The sequence below is a fragment of the Pteropus vampyrus genome, unplaced genomic scaffold (assembly GCF_000151845.1).
Source record: "Pteropus vampyrus isolate Shadow unplaced genomic scaffold, Pvam_2.0 Scaffold143, whole genome shotgun sequence".
NCBI lineage: Eukaryota > Metazoa > Chordata > Mammalia > Chiroptera > Pteropodidae > Pteropus > Pteropus vampyrus.
In genome coordinates this window covers 3494282-3521014 of record NW_011888924.1, presented here as the reverse complement: position 1 = coordinate 3521014, position 26733 = coordinate 3494282, and the positions used below count along the sequence as shown (strand labels likewise).

The following is a 26733-nucleotide window of genomic DNA, read 5'->3' as shown; positions in this document are numbered from 1 at the left end:
CTAAACTTTTTTAAATCTTGGAATTTATCCACAAATATTTGTAAGCATATTTTCTGTACAGTGAAGTTTCTCAGCCACCAATTTGAAATGAAAGGAGATGCTAAATTGTTCTCACGACTAAAAGGAAGATAATTCTCATGCGCAGCTTTCTGAACAAAAATGTTGTCTGATATGAGTCTTTTTTTCACTTTTGATAATTTCTGTACAATACACCAATCATAAGATCTCATGCACTAGGATTCACTTTTGACTTTAGGTTGGCACTAGCTACCATCTCTTCTCTCGTAGTCTCCATAATTGCTATTTCTCTCAGGTACCTAGGTAGAGTCTTAGGATGGGACTACTAAGAAGGCAGTTCAAGCATTTAAGAATACATGTAAGTGAGGGCACGGGGAATCCCTGGTGAAAAAAATCCCTGTATTTACAAAGGATTAAAAACAAAGGTTAAGGGGCTTGGGAAACCTTCCCAGGGACTGGCCAGCCAGAACGGTGGCTCCTAAGGGGCACTCCATTTGAGATTTTCATTCGTCCATGATGGAATAAGAAAAGAGAAATAGCCTAGAATTTGTGTGGATATAGTTGTAGTTCTGCATGTACATGTAGTTAAAGTTAAATAAATTATGCCTCTCCTACTTTTTTAATGTTAGCATATCTTTTATTCTATGAAACAATGGTGATAGTGGATAGTAGTTTTACTTTAAATGTTCTTATGTGGCAAAATATGCAATCCTTTGTTGGTCTCCAATTTTTAAAAAAATTGTCATTAGTCTGTAAAATCTTTTTAAAGCTACCGAGTGTGTATTTAAATAACTTACAAAAGTTTGAAAATAAACATGCAGGAGCATTCTTTCAAGGCTGGTTGCATTTGATAGGCAAAGTCTAAAGATCATTCAGGCCTCACTTCTGAAGTTGATAATTGAGAAACTTCATCGTTTAGAAAAGGAAATTTTTTAGGACTAGTTCTTATCGTTTTGCAATATTAGTAACCATTTGGAAATTCTTAGCATTTATTCTTCTGAATCCTAAAGAATATATCTTTAGATACACATGCCATCCTTATTTCTTAACAGATGAAATGTTTTTTGACACCTCATACCACCTGTGATATAGATGACTTCTAAGTAACTCCTTCAAAGGAAGGGAATCTTTAAGAGAGAGAGAGAGAGAGAGAGAGAGAGAGAGAGAGAGAGAGAGAGAGAAGGAAGGGAAGGAAGGAAAGGGAAGGGAAGGGAAGGATAAGAAAAAAAGATTTAGAACGATATAATTTTAAGTGGGGCACATATTTTTTTAAAAAAACATGATATATTGTCTACTTAACTCATAAGATGAATAATATACTCTACTGGGAACTTATGCAAACAAAAATTTAATTTTATTAGCCATTGAATTACTTTGTGTGGATCACAATTTAGAGCATGTTCTTGATCTTTATGCTTAAGAATGTGTTTGAAACGTTTTTCCCGAAGAAGATCTGAATATATGCATTATCATCAACTTTTTTCTCCACTTGAAAATCATGGCTTTCTTATGAAGCAGCCTGGGTGAAGTTAAAGGAGGTATAATTGAAATGGTGGAGACAGTGATGTGCTGGTAAATTTTTAACAGCCAGCTGCCAGAGGAGGGCTCCTAAGGTTTGCGGGTTTCCACTGCATAAATAAATATCCCCACCTTGGCCATTTGCAGGCTACCAACTGCTTAACAACTAGCTCTTGAAAATACTGCAGTGGGCTTTCTTGAACAGTCAGGATGGCTCCAGCACACCACTGGTGGGGGTAGGTAGCAGTGCTCAGCAACAAGGGATTGGTCTGTTATATCTGCCCAGTGGAATGCAACTGGAAAATTCCACCATGGAAATTAAAGACACAGTTATGCTTAAGGGAGCCAAGGTCCTCAAAATCAAAAACATAGGAGCCCCCAGTCATAAGGGTAAATCCCAGTTAGTGCCAAGCAACTTCTCTCGCTTCCTTAATTCTTTAGACTCCCTAAAGGAAGAATGTGTTTTCTTAGTACTGTATCATATAAAATGCCATTTCATTAATAATCATTGTTAATGGTTCGAGCTAGAATCCTAGTTCATTTCTCTTTCTAAAAAGGCACTAGATGAAAGTAATGGTTAAAACTCTTCATCATTTGAGAACTGACTTATAATACTTAGGATATTGAAATTAAATTCCTTTATATAAAGTTTGTACTTTAGTGGGGAAATACAAAGTCCTCTTAATCATATTAAAAAAAACTACATATTTTCAAATGTGAAACCAATTTATGTAGTTTCAGTTGGTCTTGATTCTTTAAAAGGCTACAAGAGGCCAGTCTTGCACAGAAGTCTGTAGACTTTTCCTTCTGTCCCCAGCTTCATATTATTCCTCCTCAGATATAACCTGTTTCTCAATTCAGGCATCCAGTGACTTCTTTCTCTCTTCCCACTGCCTTCCTCCCTTCAGAATCTATAAGATCCTATTAACCAGTAATTTTTACTTGTTACCCACAGTTCATTTATATGAAAATGTTATTCAGCCTGGGGATTTTTAACCTCCTTGTTCAATGTAGCTTAAAAATCAGTAAGCATATAATGAGAGTGGAAGCAAGAAATCTCACCAACCCTTCTTCTACAGTCCTAAAGATAAACTGATTTTGTCAATTTAGATAGTATAGTCCAGGAGGGAGCTGGATACAAAAGGACAGGTATTTATCTTCCCCACATGACTACTCCCTTGGGAAAATCATGCATGGGTCTGGCCTCATTGAAGCTATCCTAGGGATAGTCTAGGAGGCTACTAGTTCCGTGAGATTGTTTGATCCGACCTGGCTAGTTCAGATCTGTCTGTTGGCCAGAATTCCTTTTCTCTGTTTCTCCATTTCTTCCTTCCCACTATACATGCAAATGTAGTCTATATACTACTTTAGACTTCAAATTAAACCCTTTTGGGGTGGGGGGAGGGGGGAGGGGAGAATTCCCAAAGGAACATGCTATCAGTTAGGAAAAAAATAAACAAATTCTTTTCAGCCTTGTCATGTATAAGAGAAAAAATGAATTGCCATGTGCAAATTCTCATATGAATGCAATGCTCAGTCTGTCTCAAATCTGATAACGTGGGGAAAATTATGATGATGATATATACACTTCATATATATGTGACAAAGCTTTCACATGTGATAAAAAACAGTGAATTCATTGAATGAATTATTCCATGTCCTTATAATTAATTATGCACCTTGAGCATTTAGTAAAGAAACAAAAGACCTTTTCTAATATTTTTTTCCAAACATATACTTAAATCAAAGACCCAAAAGAATTCACTATCCACTTGGTAATTATTAAGTAATTTGTTTCTTTCTATCTCAGAGAGAAAAATTCCAGATGAAGATTTCATCATCTTAATTGATGGATTAAATGAAGCAGAATTTCACAAACCGGATTATGGGGATACAATTGTATCATTTCTGAGTAAAATGATTGGAAAATTTCCTTCCTGGCTCAAACTAATTGTAACAGTTAGGACCAGTTTACAGGTATGTGTTTGCATTTGGACCATAAATTATTTCCCTTGACGAGTGCTTAAGCTGAAAAAGTTCTGGTTCCTTGTTCCTTTAGTGATGAGCTTTTCTAAACCTCTGCCATGTCCTAGAGCCCTAGAATAATTCCTAGCAAGAATAATTCCCAAAGAGCATATCTTGAGAGTAAGAAATATGATCTAGAGAGAACATTCTCTATGTATGACTCTCTTCACTCAGATTCCCATTCCCGTTGCTCTGGATAAATTTTGATAAAGTATCCTTCGAAACAGCATGAAAAGAAAGTCCATTTTTCTAGATTTTGTCCTGAGGACAGACAGCAATGCAGAGTCCCTAACACTCGAATTTACTGTTTAACTTTTATCTTATGTATATTTTATCATTTACTGCCACACAAAAGTCAATTCGGTCTACAGTCTAGAGTCAGGTTTTCTAGTTTCTCCCTCTGCTTCCACTTGAACAACTTTTCTATAACGTGAAGGCAGACATTTTTTTTTATGTGCCTTCCTCTAGGAAATATCGGCAATGTTAAGGCTTTAGATTAAACTACAGCTAAGAGATAAGATTTTTTTTTAAGTTCCTATTCACTCACTGGTCACTTAAGGACCTGGAAGAAGGACTAGGAGTGTGAAACTGAGCCCGTAAAGACATGGGCTAAGCGTACATGACTTTACCTTCTCTACCATTCTCACTGTGGCTGAGTTGGTATCTCCCATTCTTTACGTATTCACACTTGGTTTAGAACACAGTTTCTCAGCCTTTTCTCCCCTAACCATCGCCTCTTTCGATGAACATTAAAATCTCACAGGTTATACACCCATTCCACTACAGCGGGTCCTCGAATAACATTGTTGTTTCATTCAACATTATTTCGTTATAACAGTGATGAGATGCCATAGGAACTTAACTCTTGTTTATATCAGTTAGTTTATGGTAACAATGGTTTTGGTTATACTTTGTTTTGCTTAAAATCACAGAACTTATTAACAATGTTAAGTAAGGATTTACTGTATTTCGATGCAGCCCCCTCATAACAACTGCTAATGTACAGAAAATAGTCCTGGCTCCCTACTTCTTCCTTTTCCCAGGCACTTAGTATTGTTCCTATACATTGACCATTAGCTTTGCTGCCTTCTTTGATCAAAAACTATACTTATAATAGTGCCTACCATCTTGCAGATGTTTGTAATTAATCTCAAAGTAATATGAACTACAGAATGTGGGGGACTCAACATAAATGCATCTGTACAACTAAAAATTCTGTAATCTACCATTATAGGTCAGTAGCTTGATTGTTAAAGATGAAGAATGAATAAAATAAACTTCCAGGAACACAGTCCCTGACTAGTTGTACTACACGTATACTTAGGAGATGTCATCATTTATAGTTTTACATAATTCCATGTGTAATTGGAAAAGATATTTTAACTATGACTTGGTAGAGCAGATGACTTTAATTTTTCAGCTATACCAAAGAATAGGAAAAGTACTATACCTATTAATCTACAAAGTTCAAATTTCAGTGTCTTCATAAATTAAGACCTGTAATAACTTCCCAGATACTTCACTCACTTCAACCAAGAAGTTTTAAAAATTATTTTTATTCTGCTCTGACAGTGAAATAATTCATAGGTCTTAAAAAAATGAACCCTGATATTGATTATTCATTGTTTCCACAAACACTTCTTAAGTATGTCAGGCACTTTCTAGGAGTTGAGTATACACAACAGTGAACAAGACACAAGATCCCTGCCCTCATGAAGCTTATATTCTAGTGAAGAACACAAACAAACAAACAATAAATAAATAAACAAACATTAAAATTGTAAGTAGTGTTAGTGCTGTGAGGACAAATAACATAGGGTAAAGCAATAAATGGGGGTGATAGTTATTTTAGATAGGGCAGATGGCAAAGACTTTTTCAAGGAGCCTTTTAAAGTGGTGAGATCTTATTTACCTTTTTAAAAGATTTCTTTGGCTGCTGGCTGTGTAGATAATAAAATGTAGGGGATCAAGAATGGAAGCAGAAGTACAGGTGAAAGATGATGGTGGCTAAGTTAGACTAGAGTGGTAATGGTGTAGACCCTGTGGAGTGCTCACATTTGGACAGAATTGTGAAGGAGAATCAGAAGGACATGACGACGGGCTGAATGACGTGGTTATGAGCTAGGGAGACGATTCAAGAATGAGTCATGGGTTTTTGCTGAGCAAGTGGATAAATGCTAATTTGAAGAAAGGAGAAAGATCACAGATACCTCCTACGATTTGGTGGTAGGGTCGATGTTAATACCAGTTTTTGCATGGGAGGTCTTGTGGAAGGGGGCAAAATTCAGTAGTTCTGATTTGGTTACATTAAGGTTGTCTATGAAACATCCAAGTGCAAATGTTTAATAGAGATAAAAGGTGAGAGCTCAGGGGAGATGATTAAGTTGGAAACATAAAGTTAGGCATCACCTGCATATAGATGGTATTTAGAACAATGAGACCAAATAAACTGTTCTAGGAAGTGAGAGTGGCTAGATCAGAGAGAAGAATGGAGACCTGATCCCGGCGTGGACTGAGAAATAAAAGAGGAGCCAGGGAAAGGCCTGGGTGGGAGTGGCCTGTGTGCTAAGAGGGAACATGCGATGGAAGCAAGTTGCAGAAAGTGACTCAAGGAGAAAAGTGTGATCACCTGTGTCAGATACTGCTGAGAGGCTGAGGGACATGAGAACTGCAACTTGCTTATTGGATTTGGTAAGGTGAAGGTTACTGGTAACCTTGACAAGAACCATTTCAGTGAAGAGATGGGGTTGAGGCCTGATTGCAGCAAATGAAGGAGAGAAAGGGAAGGGAGGAATTAGATATAGTGCATAGAGAAAACTTACATGTAACATTTTGCTAACAGTAGGAACAAGATATAGGACTGTAGCTGGAGGGCAGAATTATGGGGTCATTTGTCTGCATGATCCAGTAGGAGAGAAGAAATTGATGCAGGCGATACTTACAGGAGCAAAATCTGTGAACAGATAAGATGGAATCCGAGCATAAGAGTCACTACAAAGTTCTGTCACCTACCACCTTTCCCCAATGTAATTTCCAAGCACATCAGCAAAGTACGAAGCTTTCCACCATTAGAAGTATTCCTTTGAGCTAAGGCAGCTCCAAAAGGCCTACATTAAAATGCTGTCATTTTATTAGAAAGGTTAGAAAGCCACTTTTATTTTTTACTTAATCGTACTTTGACATTATGCTATGTTTACACTGAAGAAAGTTACAACAAAAAAAGTTATATAGAGCTCCATTTTCTGTTTCTATTTCTTTTAAAAGTGTTATTAAAATACTGACCATTAAATCACTCCTAAAGTGTTCTTTATGAAACCCATAAAAAATTATCTTAAGTCTCAATATTAGGAAAAGTCGTGTTTCTCTTGTGCAACTAATTTGTTTTAATCTTTAGGTACTAATAGTTGAGCACGTTTCTTTCTTTTCTTTGGCCACTTGGAAGTTCAGCATAAGTTTTTTTTGGACCCCATAGTGTATCATTAGAGTTAAGGAAAACTGAAGGTCTTTCTGTCTCTCTCTCTCTCTCTCTGTTTTAGGAAATTACCAAGCTGCTGCCTTTCCATAGGATTTTTTTGGATCGACTAGAAGAGAATGAAGCCATAGACCAGGACCTGCAGGCTTACATCCTGCACCGGATACACAGCAGCTCTGAGATCCAGAATAACATTTCACTTAATGGCAAAATGGACAACACTACGTTTGGCAAACTCAGTTCTCATCTCAAGACCCTCAGTCAAGGGTCTTATCTGTATCTGAAGCTCACATTTGACCTCATAGAGAAAGGCTACCTAGTGTTAAAGAGCTCTAGCTACAAAGTCGTTCCTGTTTCACTCTCTGAAGTTTATTTACTCCAGTGCAATATGAAGTTCCCAACCCAGTCTTCCTTTGACCGGGTGATGCCTCTCCTGAATGTGGCAGTGGCCTCTCTCCACCCACTGACTGATGAACATATCTTCCAGGCCATCAATGCTGGTAGCATTGACGGCACTCTAGAATGGGAGGACTTCCAGCAGAGAATGGAGAACCTCTCCATGTTTCTGATCAAGCGCAGAGACATGACTCGTATGTTTGTCCACCCTTCTTTTCGAGAATGGCTTATCTGGAGAGAAGAAGGAGAGAAAACCAAATTTCTCTGTGACCCCAGGTAAGCCACCTATTGGTCTATAATAAGCAATTCTGAGCCTATTTTCTATTTATTGCATGGAGCGTGGGTATTGAAATCATGAGAAGTGTTCTTTATTGAACATTTCACATAAAGGAAAGGTTTCTCTCAAGACAATTCTGTAATGAGATTGATTTATTTCCTCACAGTGTTTTTCCCTGAAGACTCAAAAGCCGCATGATATTTAGAATGCTCCCATACATTCCTGTATTTTCCTAAATAATATTCTCTAATGCCACCGATGTTCTCAGGCTATAATTAATTTAGCCATTTAACAGATATCCTTGATGTTCTTCAAAGATTAAGAAAGAATTGATATATTATTCATCTCTTTGACTTAGAGCAGAATCATTTTAAATTGTGGTCGTCATTTTAAAAGTCATACCGTCATTAAAGTCACCAATGACTGACCCCATTAAAACCCAGCCAGTGCTCAGATTTACACTGGAAAATGGAATGTTAAACCTCATAGCTGAAAAAGACTTTACGAGATCAGCTGGTCTAGCCACTCTACCTTTTGATAAGGTGTCATGATCCCCATTTTACTATAAAGGCCTTAAGATTCTGAATTACTTGTCCAGTGTCATCCAATTATACATGAGAGAAAGGAGGAGCGACTAGAGAAGAGATGGCAGATATACAGTATGTACCCCCACTCCTCTGTCTTGCAGCCATGGCAGACATCACTGATTTACCCCAGCACTCTTTCCTAATGAGCTTGACCCTGATTTAAGACTCTTTCTCAGCTCAACAAACTAGACTAGATAGGAAACTGTTTCCCATTCTCTTGGGTAGAACCCAGGACTCATCCTAGCAGGGTGTGCTTTGTACTCTTCCACATTACTTTGTAAAAGAATTATGCCTTTAATAAAGTTGGTGTTTTCAAAAGCAGGTATATTCCTTATTTTCTGGAAACAAAGAAGACACCAACAACATAGCTGGCAAATACAGAGTTTATTCTGGCCCACAAAGAAGGTAGGCCAGATTTGAGTGTGCCTGCCACTGTGACTCATCAGAGAAACTAAACCTCTCTGACCGTGCTGGGGTTTTATTACTCTCCCGGCATGGTCCTCACCCGGCCTTATTAGAGACAACTGTGCTTGTGGGCTTGCTGCTCAGCCTACTTCATGCTGATTCATTAGAAAATTAGTTCCAGATTCTGATGAAGATACCAAGCCAAGATTTCATGGTATTTTCCCTGAAAGGGAAACTTTTAAAGAAAGTGGTGGAAAGAATATTGAATTTATGAGTCAGATTATCTGCATATAAATCCTACCTCTTCTAGGAATTGTGACCGTTGGAAAGTTACATATTTCTGAGACAGTTTTCTTATCTACACAGAGATAATAATTCCTAAAGTTGTTGAGAATTAAGTGAGGACGTGGAGTAGGTATAATTCTTAGAATAGTACAGAGGACAAACTAAGTGTTTAGGAAATGTTCTTTTTTCTTCCCTCTCTTTGCAGTAATAGACCCTTCAAGTACTGATTCCTATAGCTAACTGGCTAGGCAGCAACAGCCTTATGCCATGGCATTTGGGGGCACAAGATTCAAAAATAACAAAACTGAGTTTGAGTCTCTTCTATGCATTGTATGGCATTCCCAAGAGAATTTTATTATAAATCCCGCTAGTACTGCTACTGACGCGCAACAGAATTGGCAACCACATAGTTAAGACAAAGAGACCAATCTAGAATTGCCTATAAACACTTTGAAATCAGTTTCCAGGGAAACTTTGCTAGCTGGTCTACTCTCTCATCCTGGAACATGACAGAGGATTGAAATCTGAGGTCCAAGGCAGCCAAACTCTCATTGGATTAACAGTATTCCTGTAACAGATAAAACCTCAGGGGCTCCCAAAGGAGAAAACATATTATTTATGAAGCCACATATGGCTTTACAGGCTTACCTTCCTAACTAGGAGCATTTCGGCAACAGGCTGATACACTAGGGTAAGAAGAGCAGAAAGTTTTAACTTGAAATGCCGCATACAGGCGTACCTCGGAGATGTTGCAGGTTCGGTTTCAGACTACCACAATAAAGTGAGTTGTAATCTTTTTGTTGATGGAAAGTCTTACCTTCAGTCTGTAGATTTAAAAAATGCAACATCCGTGGAGCACGATAAAGCAGGGTCAGTAAAATGAGATGTGCCCGGTGATTAAATAACACTCGGAGCTTCTGAGGGATCATCATATATCACTTAGTGGCAGAGAGTAAAATACTAGGACCAAGAGTTATCATAAAAGCTTTCTTACGTTTCATTTCAGTTCGAATTCAGACTTCTACCCAGCACCATCGCACCAGCTTTTTCTCCAAGCTTGAGGCCCCCTGGGTCAATGAAATGGAAATTCACTAAGAATTTAATGCTATTGGCAAAGCCCAAGCTGACCTTTCAAAGAAACCGGCTGCAATTACTTTCCATCTCAGGAGAGTCTGATCAGCAGGATGTTCTAAGCAGGGTTCATCTTTGTGGCCTTCAGCCTCTGCTTCTGTACACTGTTCCCCTCTCTGTCCACTTTCTCTCCAGTTTCTCTCTAGAGCAGCTAATGTATCTCAGGAGACCAGGGGAGACCAGCTTAGTGCCTCTGAAATCACAGTAGGCAGGCCTGTGCCTGACATGCCTGTCTCTGCGTAAGGAGACCTTTCAGAAGCACCAGAACATCCCCATCATTTCTAGACCGTTTTCCTGGACTTTCAGCTCTTACTCGTTGACCTTATTAGGGAATTAGACACAGATGAGAATATTCTGCCGAAGCCAAAAGTAGTTGATCTTCATCAGAAATAGGCCACCCAGAGAGGTACTTCTGCTAAGCTGAAGAGAGTTGGTCATCTGAGGATGGTGCTAGAAAGACGAAATAACAGAGCCAGAGGTCACTGCTACAGTTGAGACAGGGTTTTCTTTATTTTAAATATCAGACTTTCTGTTCCAGAATCAGGGCAGAGAATTGACATCCCAGAGAGAATGACCTAATGTTGCATAGACGTATAACTGTCACAGAAAGAGATGAGTTATAGATGTCTTTTCTTGTCTTGGTAACAGGGTGGGGTATTTGTATGTGTGTGCATGTGTGTGTTAATCAGACTTTAAGCAAAGTATCACTCAGAAATCTTTTATCACATCAAAACTTGTAAGATTTTAGATTTGCTCTCTCTCGATAAAAGTATGCCCCTTGAAGCACTCACAGAACTGAGACCTCCCACCTTATTCTGCTTTGTTTCCCATTATTTGTCACTGTCAATCTGTCCTATGGTTTATTCCCTGGGGCACTGAGATATCAGATTAAATCTAATAAACTAATCTCTGTTGTTATGCTAATAAGAGGGAAGTGCGAAACCCTTTGGAAACAATTTGTGCATTTTAAATAAGGCCTTTGAAAAGTCACCAGCCTTTGTTATCCAACCTATTAATGACCTTGGTAGTGGAAATTTGAGGCTGATAGAGTAGACCTTTGGGGGCCTCCAGCCTGGTGGTGCTGCTTAATATTTGTCCATAACTTTAGGTTATCCCTGAATGAATCTCCACTCTTTTTTTATGTTTCCTTTCCTCAGTATCTCTGTTTTCATGGTATCTAGCCTCCCCTTCCCCAGGAACAACTTATATATGTATATATATATCAGCTTATATATGTATATATGGGAATATATATATAAGATTTTGATACAGAGATTAGAAGACTCAGCTGCCCTATTTTTAACTGTTTGAATGAAACACATAAAGCTCGTTGTGAACTTTATTTAATGAGTATCAAGCTGATACAGCCCGAGGTGGTGATTCGGGAGCCTAATTCGGATTGCCTTGATTTCCTCAAACTAAGAGAAGCAGGTTTTATGGTGGGCAAAAAGGAAAGGGCTACTCAAATCTGACTTACATCTATGAAGATAGTTGAGTACTTATTTGATTGTGAGCAGAATTGATGTATTTATTATAACATTATGGTCTGCTGAGATTTTTGCTAATTATTTTGGCCACATTAGTGAATTACACATTGGAGACCTGGTGCTCCAAAATCATGCCACAAAGCAGAGTGTTAAAGAAGCAGTTTATCTAAGGGGAAAAAAAAAGAGGTCATTCTTCCTGTAAAGGAAAACTAACTCTGTGCTGGGGACCTGTGCAGCCTGGCTTCCTGTATAATATGTGGGTCTGAAGTGGCCACAAAATGGTGAGTTGCTTTTTGTTTGTTTTCATCCGAGCATGAACCTCCAGGCCAAATGACGTTTAGCCTTATCCTCCCTGAAGCACAGACTCACGGTTACTTCTTCCGACAGCCATCACAGACTCCCATGACAAGCCCTTAAATGGGGGATGGTTTCCGCTTTCTAAAGCATTAAGAAAGAATTGAGCAAAGTCATGGATCATGGGAAGAAAAAACGGGCTCCTGGAACTAAATCAGCCCTTAGGAGGTTTGGATGGGTTGAAGCAAAGAGAAGGGCGTATACCAAACATCTTTCACCAGCACTAGACTATTAGTGGATGGCCTTACCTGCCTAAAATTATTACTTCTCTGCTCTGTTCTGGGTCTAACTCTGCTTCACTTCTAATTCTTTTCTACCACAGAGGGGAAATCAGTCTTCTGATGTCATGATTTGGATGTCATGATTTCCAGGGAAAGAGTTCATTAATCTGTAATATTATTGGGAATTCGTCTAATTTGCCAATAGTTTTTTTTCTTATTATCTAAGTTTCTAACTCCTATTGGCATCAAGAATAAATTTTAACCTCAAATCTGAAGTATTACTCTAGCGACCATAGTCATGGTTTTCTGATGTAATGCAAGGAGAAAATTACAAGAAATCTAATATATATCTTGGAATATGTCCAGTTTGCCAATGCATGACTATCCTTCAACTTTAAAAATTTGTTTTTTCTCAGCAGAAATCAACATCTACTAGTCAAATAGGCAAACGGCTCCCATCTTTAACATTCTCATACCTTTGAAGTTAGGCAGCAATAACTGTTTTTTTCCTTTTCCAAATCCAAAATTAAATTTGGAAAAAGCTGGTAATCAGAATTCTTCTTCAACATATTTAAAACTGAGAACTACTTATTCTTATTGTCATAAAAACTCCTATGAAGTTTGATAAGTTAATAAATACAGAGATATAGTTCTGCATATATGTGTGTGTGTGTATACATATATATGCATATATGTGTATTATATGTATCTTTTTTTTAAGATGAATATGCCTGGTATAGCAAATGCTGGTTAAAACAACTTCACCCCAAAAATCTAAAAATAGCGAGAAGTAGAGCAGGTGGTTAAGGGAAATTTGGGGTACAGTAGTCCCCTCTTATCCACATGAGATATGTTCTAAGACCCTCAGATGCTTGAAACTGGATAGTAGCAAACCCTATATATGCTTTGTTTTTTCCCGTACACACATACCTATGATAAAGTTTAACTTATAAATTAGGCAAAGTAAAAGATTAGCAACAATAGCTGATAATAAAATAGAACAATTATAGCAATATACGATAATAAAAATTGTCTGAATGTGGTCTCGGTCTCTCTGTCTCTCTCTGTGTCTCTGTCTCTCTGTGTGTCTCTCTGTGTGTCTCTCTCTATCTCTAATAATTGATCTGATAACCAAACTGGCTACTACATGACTAACAGGCAGGTAGCGTATGCAGCGTGGATGCGCTGAACAAAGGGATGATTGATGTGCTGGGCAGGATGGAGCAAGATGGCATGAGATTCTATAACACTACTCAAAACAGCATGCAATTTAAAACTTATGAATTGTTTATTTCTGGAATTTTCCATTTAATATTTTTGGAGCAGCTTACCCGCGGGTGAAACCACGGAAAGCAAAAACCACAGATAAGGGGGAACTACTGTACTGAAAGTTACATAGGAAATAGAGGCTAATTTGTCTTGTTAATGAGTCTCTGAAGCAACACTGGCTGAATGAAAAGATGGGGCTCCCACAGACTTTCCTAGGTTGTCAAACCAAGATTAATGGCACAGCAATCAGGAGTTATCATCACCTTAGTGGGATATGACAGCACATTTTCTTTTTTGTGAGTAGAGCAACTTTGCTGTCTCTAGAGACTTTCAAAAACGGCTGGATCTCCACATTTGGTAAAATTAGCGCTAATAGTCTTCTGTTCTCTCAACTATAAGAACCCATGTTCACTGTAGCGCATCTAGTTAGTTCTACCACCCAGATTTTACTTGTAAGTATCCTCTTATTTCCATCTCTGCTTCCCAGAGTCCTTCAATGATTTCTTATTGCGAATAGGGTAAAATCAAAGCCAAAAGTTTCGAAGCCCTGTGTTACAAAGATAGCTTCTGCCCACCTCTATAAATTGAGCTAATTTATTCGCCCTCTTATTCACAATTTCCTGGTTATAATCGTTCATCTGCCAGTTCCTAGAACTTGCTAAACTCCTTCCCACCTCTAGGCCCTTGCACTCAACAATTCCATCCATCTGGAGCTCACTTTCCCTCACTCCTCACGTGGCAAGATCTCTCACTCTCTCTCCTTTTAGATCCCCACTTAAATGCCACCTCCTCAGAGAGACTTCCGCTTGTCACCTTATCTAAGTAAGTTTCTCTTGCTTTTCTTTAGTGGCCTTTTTACTTTCTAACACTTATCACAATCCCTCGTTACTTTATTAAGTGTGAATATGCCTTTCTCGTTAACTTTCCCCTCTAGAGTGTGAGTGAGCTCACTGAGGACAGGAATGTGTTCTGCCATGCCCACCTTGGTGTTCTTCATCGTCGATATAGTGTCTGGCATACAATAAGCACTCAGTATTAAAAAAAAATGAGTTAGTGAACAAAGGAATGATAAACTTGCAACTGAAAACCTTTTGAGGAACTCTTCTCACAGTACAGTAGACATTGTCTGCCCAGACTTATAGCTTAGTGGTTTTAACAGACACGCTTATAACAAAGCAGAGTGCAGTTCTCGTAGTATAAACGAAGAGCTAAGAAACATGGAGGTGATAAATCTTCCTATTCCTACTGTTGGTGTTTCAAACTGCGACAGTTCGGTGGAGTCATAGCTCTTCTGCCTCATGAAGCTCTGCCAGCTGCCTAAGGACTCGGTCAGAGAAGAGGCAGAGGAGGGGTGGCCATTTTCCTAGGGCCGGTGATGCGTTAGCAGAACAGAAGGGCGGTAGGAAACTGTGAGGCAAAGTGGAAGAAAGCGAATCTCTCCAAGATCTGTGTTTAAAAAGAAATAATGCTGTTCCACCCATTTCTGCAGAGGTAGCTCTCGGGCATATTTTACTTATAGTCTGCTACTTAGAGTTCACTTTCATCTGGCTCTTTCATGTCCACATTGAATATGAAGTGGTAAGATAAGCCGACTAGAAATGTACATGTATTCAGGTTCCATGAGAAAGCCATGAAAAGAATATGCCAAAGCAGTTACTGACTGGTAAGCTAAAGAATTTTTGCAAAGGTGCGTGGGTGTCGTTTGCTAAGAATCGATAGCAACAAGCAGACTGTGAGGCTGTTATCACCAACGTTTAACTGCAGGCAGAATTTTTAAGATGAAAGGTGAAAAAGATGAGGATTGTCAGGCTATTTTCAATATTTGAGTCATAGTCACACTCTTTCACAGTCGAACAGTGGCAGGAGAGATGCTTGCAAGTTCAAGGCTGAATTGGGTAGTGAATTGGAAAGTGGATCTGGAAGTCCTTATGTTGTTCTTTCTGGAATGCATCTACTTAGCATTTGTTTATTTATGAAACATTTATTAAACTTTTGCTCTACACCAAGGACTGTACTATACACTAGAGAAACTTAGGTGAGTTAAGACACCAGGATTAAAACCAGTTAAAGCAGGTACCCTCTAAAGGGAATCCAGACACATAGCAACCAGTAATAGTGCCACAGGGACCGACCTAGACAAAGAAGAGATAGTTTGTAGAAGAGGTAATATTCAAGTTCAGCCTTAAAGAATGAATTTATTCTATTTAGCAGCATTGGAATGGGAGAGCACTGTAGACAGTCAAGGAAAGGTAATGACAGGAACAAAAGCAAGTAGGAACATACAAAGTGCCTCTGGGGAATTGTGAGAAGCTGTAATTAGAGAATAAGACACATGATCAGAAAAAAAGGAGAAAAACCTTGAATACCAAGTTTAAGACTTTCCAAGTTTTTCTGTAGATAATAGGGAGTCTCTATAACTTTTTGAGGAGGAGGAAATAATGATCAGATAACTTCGATGATGTGAAAAATAGCTCTGACAAGTGGTATGTGGAAGGCGAGTCGAAGAAGAGGAGAGACTGCACATAGGGATACTAGTTACGAGGTTTATGGCGGTAGTCTAGGTGAGAAATGCCAAGACCTATAGTGTGGGAACAGAGAGCAAGGTATATGTGGGAGAGACATTTGAGAGATACCCAAAATTACTTAGTCTTTTTATATATAGAAGGTAAGGGTGGAGGGATTAAAAATGACTTCAGCCCTTATCTTGAATAGTGGAGGATAGTGAAGCTACTGACCAGCAGAGAGCATTCTGAATGCAGGAAAGGTTCCAACACAAGCAAAGGCAGGAGGAAGATGAGTCCTATTTTGGACATGTTTATAATGAATTGTCTCCAAGAAAAGATGAAAAATATATTTAGACACGTGACTTTGGAAAATAGGAAAAGAGGAAGCTAAGTAACGGAGTTATGGATTTAGGAGTTATCAGCAAATAATTGACAGTAGAGCCATAGGACTAAACGAGGTCACCCAAGATAAGAGTATAAAGCAGGAAGTTTAGAAACATGAAAACAGAATAGTTGTATTTAAATGCTAGAAAAAAATGATGAATTAAATAATTTACAAGAGTAACATTAGTTAGAAGGAGAAACAAAAGAAAGTTCACAGAAATCAAAGGAGATTTTTCTGGGCCAGATCTAAAACGATGAATATAATTTCTGCCTATATTCCATTAGTCAGAACCCAGTCACATGACCCCACTTGAATGTGAGTGCGAGATCCCTGGCAAAGTCGCCACTTCCCAGAAACAGCTCTTGACTGTGGAAGGGAGCACAAACCTTCCGTAGGCAGCTGTCCGTCTCTGCCCCAGTAATTCCGATCTCACTAGGTCTCCCCAAGTAATTCCCCACATTCACCTCTGTGATATAAAGACATTCCACAGCAGCACACATTATTTCAGCCCATATAAGATGAGATAGGCTTTAGATTGTAAGCAGTTCCTTGCCAGCCAGCTGTAACTATATCATTTTATCACATCTGAGCACCACACAGAAATATCAGAACATCTCAGCATTGTTTCTCAGAAACACTAAAGTGTTGTGTATCGACTTTGTCATTGCAAGAGCTAATGAAATCTTTGTGACTACACATTAGTGACTATGACTAGAACAATGGAGAAAACATCCATGCTGGAAATATTTGAGTCCATTTGTTAGTGTATTTCAGTGCTACAAATAGAAACCTTAAAACTAGCTATCTCCCTGGGGTGCTAAGTGAAAATCTATTAGAAAAACAAACATGGTGCCACCGTTTTGTATAAAACAACTGTTATTCAACTTCCAAACTGCTAAATGCGAGGTGAGGAGGCAGGGTGATTCTCACTTTAGAAAAGCTTTTATAAGAGACTGCACAGTTCTCAACCCTTGAGGTATAGGGATGCAGTGTCATCACATAACGGCAGCGCCTCACTGTCTTGTAATTCAGAGTTGTCCAAAGATGGGTATCACCTGTCCCCAGTAATCCACGGGGAAGGGGCTGCCGATGCTTGCAAATGAGGATGGAGATAGGATCTAACCTCTACTCTTCTGGAAACTACGTGCTCTGTCTTTTGACAGAGCACTTATATTCAGGACAGGGGACAGGGACAGTGCCGGGAGAAGAAGCCTCAACTCTGAGCTGTGAATGATTCTCTCCTAAAATATCTAAATTCAAATATACCTTGAGATCCTCCTGAAAATCTCTGGTCTATATGAGAAATTTATTATTCTTCCTGTTAGCTTGATTTTTACTTTATTTCTTAGGGACTGGTTAGCTCTGTCCTTAACCCCCGTCTCTGCCTAAAGTTTCACTACCAAGTTTTCCTGCATTGACTAACAACGAATGGCACCCACACCCAATAAATTTCCCCTGATTATTGGATTTCTCTTTTGGCTGTAAAAGTAGTGGGGATAAGGTGTGGAGGGGTAAGGATTTGGGGTTAAGGTATCACATTTCACTCTGCACCCATGAAAGGGTAAAGTTCTGTTGGAGCACACAGCCATCTTCTAGTGTCGAAAGTCAGTTATGATTAACGTTCATTCCTTTAGTGCAGCACTGCGCTATTTACTATGGAGGATATAAGCCCGCCCTCCCCCTTTGGTCTTTATAATTACATATGAAACCGCATTACTGTTGATTTTGTTTACCATCATCTTTAATTATAGAGAGAAAACAGTTGTGTTCAGTCATGCCTGAAATCGTGTCACACTAGGGCTGTCTCTCAACTACTCTCTCCCAAAATGCCAATCAAAAAATGTCAAAATTAACAGTTGTTAATTTTAATTATGTTAAGAATTCAGAGTTTACACTATATAAATGAATACATTGTTCTTCACTGGTTGACTTTTTCACACAAATTTGCCCAGAAATGAAAAACCAAGTTGCTGATCTTGTCAGTGTGGTAATGGAACGAGGTTTCAGAAGACCCCGGGTTCTCATTTCATCTCTTTTACATCCTATAGCCACGTGAGCTGAGATCTGTCCTTCGATTGGGCCACATCTCAGTCTTCCGCCATGTTAGCTGTAATAGGTGATTGTGAGAATCTAAGCACATGTTAAAGTATTTCGAAAATCATAAGGTAGTTTACAAATGTAAGGTACTACTACCTATTCATTCATTCAGCAAATAAATACTATTACTTAGGAGTAAGTATGTGAGAAAACATGGCTTCTGTGCGCAACACAGTCTTATGGGGGGACTGGCATGCATACAGTGCCGCATTAGGTGCTGTGATGGAGATGCGTACCAGGTACAATGAGAACCTAGCGGGAAGTACAACTGACTGGGAGACCAGGGAAGGCTTCAGAGAATATGGTGTGAACTGAGACTTGAAGAATGAGAAAATGTTTGCTCAATGAACTAAACGGGGAAGACAATTCCAGGCAGAGGGAGAAGCATGTTTGAAACTATAAAATAATTTACTCTGTCTGAAATTAGACATGCAAGATAAGGAGGTAAAGACAGACAAATAGACAAGGGATGAATTGTGAAGAGCCTTTGAATTTCATGCTAAGGGGTTTAGATTATATACAGGGGGAGATATAAAGCCATTGAAGAATTTTGAGCAGAACTTTGATCAGGGTTTTGCAATGTAGGTTATTGGCATGGCTTAGGGAACAGGCGGTGGAGAGAATGAGGCCCTTGCAATTATCCAGGAGAGAAAGTGTAAAAGGAAGAAAAAAACAACTAGGTTTTGTGCCTGAGTGAATGGCAATATTTTAAAAAATAAAGAAGTCTTAGGGGGATTTGGTTTTGAGGGAAAGCTTCAGCTTCAAACTGTCATTGGCAGGTCACTTGGAGGTAAGGGATCCAGCAGGTAGTTAGAGAAGCAAAGGGAAATTTCAGTGCTAGAGATGTCACTGTGGGAGCCGTTGACATCAAGGTTAGAGTTGAGACCAGGAGACTAGATGAGAGCGACCTAAGAGAGAAGAATAAATAGGGGATGGAGCAGAGAAGTTACATCACTGAAGGAAAGGGGAGGGAAAGTACCTGGGTGGTGTCACAGATGTCAAGAGAAGAGACAGTTTCAAGGTAAGTAGTCAGTAAGACCTAATGCTGGAGAGAGAACATAAAAAGAAAGAAACAAGATCAAAGGCTAAAAGAAAACCAAATAAGAAGCTACTGGTGATCTTAGAGAATAGTGAGACCGGCAGTCAAAAGGAAGTGAGTTCAGGAGTGAGAAAATGATAAGAAAAATATAAGTAAACATTTGGACTGTAGGTTAGCCAGTGGCACCATATTTTATCATAATAAGGTACAAAATGAAATGCCAGTATATGATGTAAATTATTATTACCCTTTGTGTCCTGAAAACCGTAAGCTTTGAGTCCAATGAACCAATCAGAATCAGACTTTTATGAATAATGTAATTTGCTTGTATCCAAAAGGAAGTGAACCACAGTTGTCACTTTCATCATTTCCTTGGCCTGTTTTGCTTGCTGTTACTCCTGAGTGCCTGGTCAACAACAACAAAAGCAAGGACTGTTATCCGTAGTTGACATACATGTATACTAGAGACATGCAAACATCTTACCAGGATTTCTTAGTTATGACGGTAAAAAGGAAAGCACTAGGGCAAAATCAATTCTGTATCAAACATGAGCTTTTTTCCTTTAATTCTGACGGGTATGGATTCCCATTAATGGCCCGAAGCATAGGTAGTGGATCAGGGGCCTGTATTCAGGAGTTATGGTCACTATGTACAGTCATGGACAAGTCACTTAAAGTAATAGTTCTTTCCCCAGGGAGACTGCAATGTTGATAACTGGATAGGATTTTGAGAACTTGAGATACGGCACTTTATCAATGTTTCTCATTATCTTCTGACTTACCTATGCACCATTAAAATAGCCTAAATAATTGGGCTTTCAAGGGATAAATAAAAGTACAGTAGCAATTTCCAGATTCTGTGAGTGTGAAACAACCCCGGGCTCAGATGATACTGATGGTTCCATGCAGACTACACTTGTCTGAGACATCCTCTCAATTAAATAACTTCCTTTCCATTGTGAGTAATCTTATCCACTCAAATAAGGTGGCGTGGTATCTACAAGAATTCGGAAGTTCTGTGAAGCTTAAGGTTAGAACATGGTAGAATTTCTTTTTAAAGCCTATGGGAATGAAATCTCTGAGATGATTCCTACAAGATAGGTGCTCTCCTGTCCCCTATTCTCCAGGTTCTTCACTGAAGCTTAAAACATTTTTTTTGAAAAACAAGAAATAAAGGACATGTTTATTTTTCAGACTCCAGTGTGAGATGTCTTCACATGTTAAACCTGGCAGAGAAGCCAGTGTTTAATCTGAGAGAGAACTGTCCGGTAGACGTTCGGGCCTCCTTTCAGAGAAGTGTCACCAACAGAAATTTACTTGCTACTTTTTCCCTCTGTTGGATTAATTCATTAGATTTGAAACTGAGATAATGGTTTCATTTCCCTTTTCTGTGACACTCTACGTGAAAGGAATAGAAGAGTTGCATGACCAGTAGTGTAAAGAACTCCACCGACCACTGGCCTGGTGGGATGGACAGTTCCTACAGGCCAGAGCCTGTGGCAAGAAGCTGCTACCAAAGGCGATTCAGTGTCCTTTCTCTAGTGCCCACTTTTCTCTTACTTCCAGAAAACTTTATTGAGAATTTCATATACAATATGCAGTGTTAGGTACTCTGGAGAATATAAATAACTTAGAATTTCTGTTATAGATGTAAACAGAAATACATATCTTACATACACACATATGTATACATACATACATTCACACTTAAAGGACTCTATCATTAGGATCCTTTGAGCTGGAAGAAACTAATTCCAACTCACATGGATTAAATAATAAAGAAATTTGTTACTTCATATAATAGGAAGTCCAGAATTCGGGTAGCTTCTCATGCTGTACCGTCAGGGCTCGGGCTCAGGCTCTGTATTTCTGCAATGCTCTTAGCTTAGCCCTCCTGTTGGCTTCATCTTAGGCCAGCTGACCACATGATTACAAGAGGGCCACAGTAGTTCTGGACATCCCGGGCAGGTAAGAACATGACAAGGCAGAGGTTTTCTCTTGCATAACAGTTTGGGGATTTGCTGGCAGGGAGATAGGGGGAAACGGATGCCATCAGGAAGCTGACAGTCAGGTAGAGGGCAGAGCACGCAGTAGTGTGGTGGAAGCTGTGCCAGAGGTGTGTACCATCCGTAATGGAAGTACCCAAGAGAAGGTCCTCCCTTTTCTCCACTGGAGGGAAGGGGTGGCGGCTGATCAGAGAAGACTTCACTTGGGGAAGAGGTGGTTAATCCAGTGTGTGACACGCTGACTTTGAGGTACTGTGGGACCTCCAGGTGGAGAAAGGGGAAATCCAGTTAGATGTATATCGACCTAAGGCTGAGAAGTCTAGGGAACAAGATCGAGGATGTAGGTGGTGGCGAAGGCTCTGAGGATGGATGAGCTAATCCAGAGGACAGACTGGGACCAAAAATGAGATCCTAAGGAACGTTGACATGTAAAGCACGGGTGAAATAAGAGGAGATGACAGAGACAGAAAATAAAAATGAAAATCTTTTAATGCCATCTGTGTGTGGGATGGGTCTGAGCCAACTAGAAATGACATTTTGTGGTATTCACATGTGTGACTTGGGTAAAGGACTGGTAAAAGCTAGGAACCTTTTAATACCCGTGATTTGTGCAGTAGCAGGTGTCTTTCCCTGGGAATCTGAGTGAGACAGACTTTGGCCAGAACTGAACAGCGCCCCCGCCCCCCTCAGAGCAGCACTGGGGCGTTAAAATTTCTAAAATGAGTCTCTTTTTCTTTGCAGGAGTGGTCACACGTTACTTGCCTTCTGGTTTTCCCGCCAAGAGGGAAAACTAAATCGACAGCAGACTATTGAACTGGGACATCACATCCTCAAAGCACACATTTTTAAGGTAATTAAGAGAAGTTGGAGATTTTTTTCTTTCCATCTTCAGCAGGGTTTCCTTAAAACTGGGTTTATGAAGCTACTGTTATTTCAGTGTAATTTTACTTTCTGAAATTATTTTATTGCAAAGTGGGTCCATCTTCTAAAATTTATGGCCTGTTCCTCCACAGGCCTTTGAAAGAAAACCACATTTGTCACCTCCCAGTTTAGCAGACTGCCAGGCTTTCCAGGAAATGTACGTGTGTAATCACTTAGATTAGAAGCATGTATACATGTACCTGTGTATTCCATAGATGACCTCCACTCTCCTGAGGACAGTCATGTTGTAGCAGTTGGTTACAGATTTTCACAATGTCTAAAAAAAAATCACTGAGAGCAATTTCTTTCAATTTTTTTATAATAGTTTTAGTGAAGATCTTAATGTTTCTGGTGGTGTTTTCAAACTATTTAGAACCAACGATAATCTTTTGAGCTACTTCTCCCATTCTGTCTTCACATTCTAATCCTAGTTTTTCTCCCAGTAGTTTCGAAACTTTTAAGAACTCTATAGCATCAGCCCCGCTCTCTCAACATCTACCAGGCTGGAATGGAGGACCCAGAGGAGGGCACATCATTCAGTTTGTTCGCCTATGCATTTGTTTGTTTATTTGGCGCTTACTGAGGCGTTGTCCTAGGTAGTAGGGGTACAGAAACAAAAAAGATACAGCCCCTAATCTCAAGAAATTTATTGTGTTGAAAGCAGTGTGGGGTAAAGCACAAAGGTCGAAGAAGAAATACACTCTTCTGATTTTTCTAGTCCACAGTTTGCTAGAAGTCTGCTCCTTCTAATCCCTGCAGTGTCTTCAGACTGATTTTCCTGCCTCAGGATTGAGAAATGCAGTTATCTTAAATAGTTCTCTGAATTGGACTTCCCCTGGAAGATAGTGTTAAAGATAAAACAGTTCTTTTGAGAGAGAAAGATGGCATTCAGGGTAACTCCAAGAGCCTAGCGAATTCTTCCCAGTATATAAGCACACAGCCAGAGAAGCTTGTTCGTCAGACAGACAGAAGCAAAACTCACAGCGACAGGTCCTTTATTTGACTTATAATTGTCTTACCTAACAAATCACCGTACCAAAGAATGACCTTACCCAGTGACCTGACTCAGTGGGAGCAGAGTGGGACTAACATAAGAGGCAAGGTGTTTCATTCCAGTTTCAAGTGGACCAAAGGGTATCAGCTACTTGTACAAATTCTGAGATCATTGGTTAGGTAGGAAAGTAACTTAACTTTTGAGCGTCGCCACTTTAAACACTTAAGCTTAGCATCACCATCTGCCAAGGATCAGATCCAGAGAAGTCTATGCCTGTCTTTTCTGAAGCATAAAATAATCACCGCATTAACAGATAAATGATACGAAGTTTTGTTTGACTCAGTGTGACCTTATCCAATACGTGGAGACCTCTGTTTAAACCATACACTCCTGTCACTGACACAGTTTTATGTTGCTACAGACAACATGGTTGCCTGAGATAAGAGTGGCTCCCTGTGTGATTCAGAACATAAATACTTGGGTGTAAGCATATGGTGATGACATGACTGTGAGCTGAAGAGTATTGGCTTGGACCATGGTTTTCCCGATGCCACACTTTTTGGGTCATTTAAATGCAGAGTGCTCCCCGTTGATAGGCTTTAGCTTCTAGCAGACTGCTAGAATTCTCAGTCTCCATCAGCTGAAGGTCATAAAAAGGCAAAGACAGCTCTATTCTTATAATCAGTACCACTTTGAGCTCCTCATCAGAGGTGACACATAGTCTAATTTCCATTTCTTTCCAATTGATTTTAAATTTCCCTTATTTTATCTTCATTTTTGAAAAGCTGCATACAATGTCATTAATCACCTTAAAAATATGACATTAAGGGTCTGTAACATTGGATATCACGTTGGCTACAGAGCCCTTTTCATTCTTTTTGTTTTTAAAGCTTTATTGAGGCATAATTTATATACCATAAAATTTACCCATTTTAAGTACACAAGTCAATGACTTTTAGTATATTTACAGAGTTGTGTAACTATCACCACTATTGATGTACTTATATCGCCCGAAAAATAAACCTTGTGCCCGTTTGAAGTCACTCCCATGCTTTCCCCAGCTCTGGAAACCACTAATCTACTTTCTGTCTCTACAGATTTTATTTTTCTGGACATTTCATATAAATGGAATCATACAATATGTGGTCTTCCGTGTCTGGCTTCTTTCACTTAGCATAATATTTTAAGAGTTCATCATGTTGTAGCCTGTGTCAGAACTGCATTCCTTGTTACTGCCAAATAATATTCCATTTTGTAGATATGCCACATTTTGTTTATCTATTCACTAGTTGGACATTTGGGTTGTTTTCATGTTTTGGCTATTGTGAATAATGCTGCTACGAACATTAACATAAAGATTTTTCCATTAAATTTTTTTTTTTGTTAAATAAAATCAACCATTTTTTAAGTGAACAACTCAGTGGCATTTACATTTGCTAAGTAAGGTTTTTATGTGGACATGTCTCAGTTCTCTTGGATAGATAGCTAGGAGTAGGATTGCTAGACATGTAGTAATTTTGTTTAAACACTTTGAAGAACTGCCAATCTGTTTGCCAAAGTGGCTGCACCATTTCACAATCCCACCAGCCATGTATGAGGGTTCCAGTTTTTTCAAACCCTTGCCAGTACTTGTTAGACATTGTCCGTCTTATTTTAGCCATTTTAGTGGATATGAAGTAGTTCCTCATTGTGATTTTAATTTGTATTTCCCTAATGACTAATGATGTTGAGCACTTATAAATCTTTTGTAACTTCAAATTGCCATTTAGATTTTTTTTTTTTTTAATCTGTGAAAAGAAAGCAGGATGTTTGTGAATTGTGGCCAGAGATATTTCAATCTAGTTTGTAATGCAAGGTGTTTCCCTGGGTTGGGTCTACTCACTGGAAGGATTTCAGAGTGCTCTTACCATTAGCTCCCCAAATGCTGCCCTCTAAAATGTTCCTTTGATTGGTCACCCCTATAACATTTCATACCAGAGCAAAACTATTGGCCGGGGGGGAAAGCGCTGTAAATAGGCATCTGAAGGATAAAGATTCTTTGACATCAGTCAAAAGTCATGGATTCAAGTACAGACTCTACCACTTACGTTAAGCAGTCTCTGTTTTCTCATCTGTAAAATGGTAACCATATCTAACTCTCAGGATTGTTATAAGGATCATAGATATAAGATTTATAAGGTACATTGTAAAATACAAAGTACTAGATATATATATCCAATATAGTTTTATGATCAAAATTGCTAGTAAAATCTCTTTCCTGATAATAAGACTTAATAACAAGCATAAATTATAGATGATAATGTCACCCTTTCACTTCAGAGGTTACTTAGCATCCTCTATAGCAGTGATCAGCAAATACGGCTTTGAAGTTCATATAGTCTCTGTTGAAACCGCTTAACTCCGCCATTGTAGCTCAAAAGCAGTCAGAGACAACACAAAAACGAATGGGTATGGTTGTAGTATTACAAAACATGACTTATAAAAACTGGTGGAAAACTGGATTTGGTATTGGGCCATAGTTTTTCAACCCCTTCTCTACAATAAAAGGCACCATTCCCTTTGTTTACCAGGATCCTTTCATTATAACCAAGTATGGCCATGTGGATGGTCAGATAAGAAGAGTAATAAGCCATTTAAGACACTTGGATATCTACAAGTGGATCACTGTTAATATATTTATAAATAATTTGTCTTAAACTCATCGATAACCCCCAATGTTAGTTTTTGCCATGATCTTAAGATACCTGAGCCATCACTAAGATCCCTAAGATGAGATTGCTCTTGTTTCTTCATGCTTTCCGTTTTTTTCATGAAGTATTCAAAAATACTGAGCAAACTTACTACTAGCTGGTACACAGTGTTATAAATTTAGATTCTAAAAATATTTAAGGAAGGGACTCCATTACCATTTATCCCTGACAAAAAGTGATTCCTTCTTGCCTGAGCAACAGTTACAGATACTGAAAAAGACACTTTTTCTAGTTATCTGAAACTAAAGTTCTCTTTAAGAATCCATCAGCTGAGAATTTAATTAGGTGATCCTGCCTGGTAAGGGATCTACTTGTTACCTTTGTCAAGCTGTGTTTAACAAAACTGAAACTCTTTTCTTCCACACCTCATAGGAGCAAAGGATCGACCCTACCAAGCAGAAGAAATCAGTAGATCAAGTCTGTAGAACAAGTACAGCTGATGCTCAAAATCCTAGAGGCTAGCTCTGTAGTTCAGACTTATTTCCTATATATTTACTCCAACCTCACTAGGACTCTGTGTTACTTCGTGGTCCATTTACTGAACAATTTCATTGAGGTTCATTTACCAAGGTCTGTTCTTACTCGGCTCCTT

The 26733-nt window shown here is 38.9% G+C and overlaps 1 protein-coding gene across 1 annotated transcript in view; it reads left to right on the top strand.

Moving 5' to 3' along the window:
• The window catches only part of TANC2 (tetratricopeptide repeat, ankyrin repeat and coiled-coil containing 2), a 264506-nt gene that overhangs the window by 191576 nt on the left and 46197 nt on the right, over positions 1-26733 (top strand). Inside the window, exons 11-13 of the mRNA XM_011368557.2 lie at positions 3347-3513; positions 7098-7705; positions 22218-22326. Coding sequence (XP_011366859.1) covers positions 3347-3513; positions 7098-7705; positions 22218-22326 — 884 coding nt within the window. The remainder of the gene's footprint in view (positions 1-3346; positions 3514-7097; positions 7706-22217; positions 22327-26733) is intronic.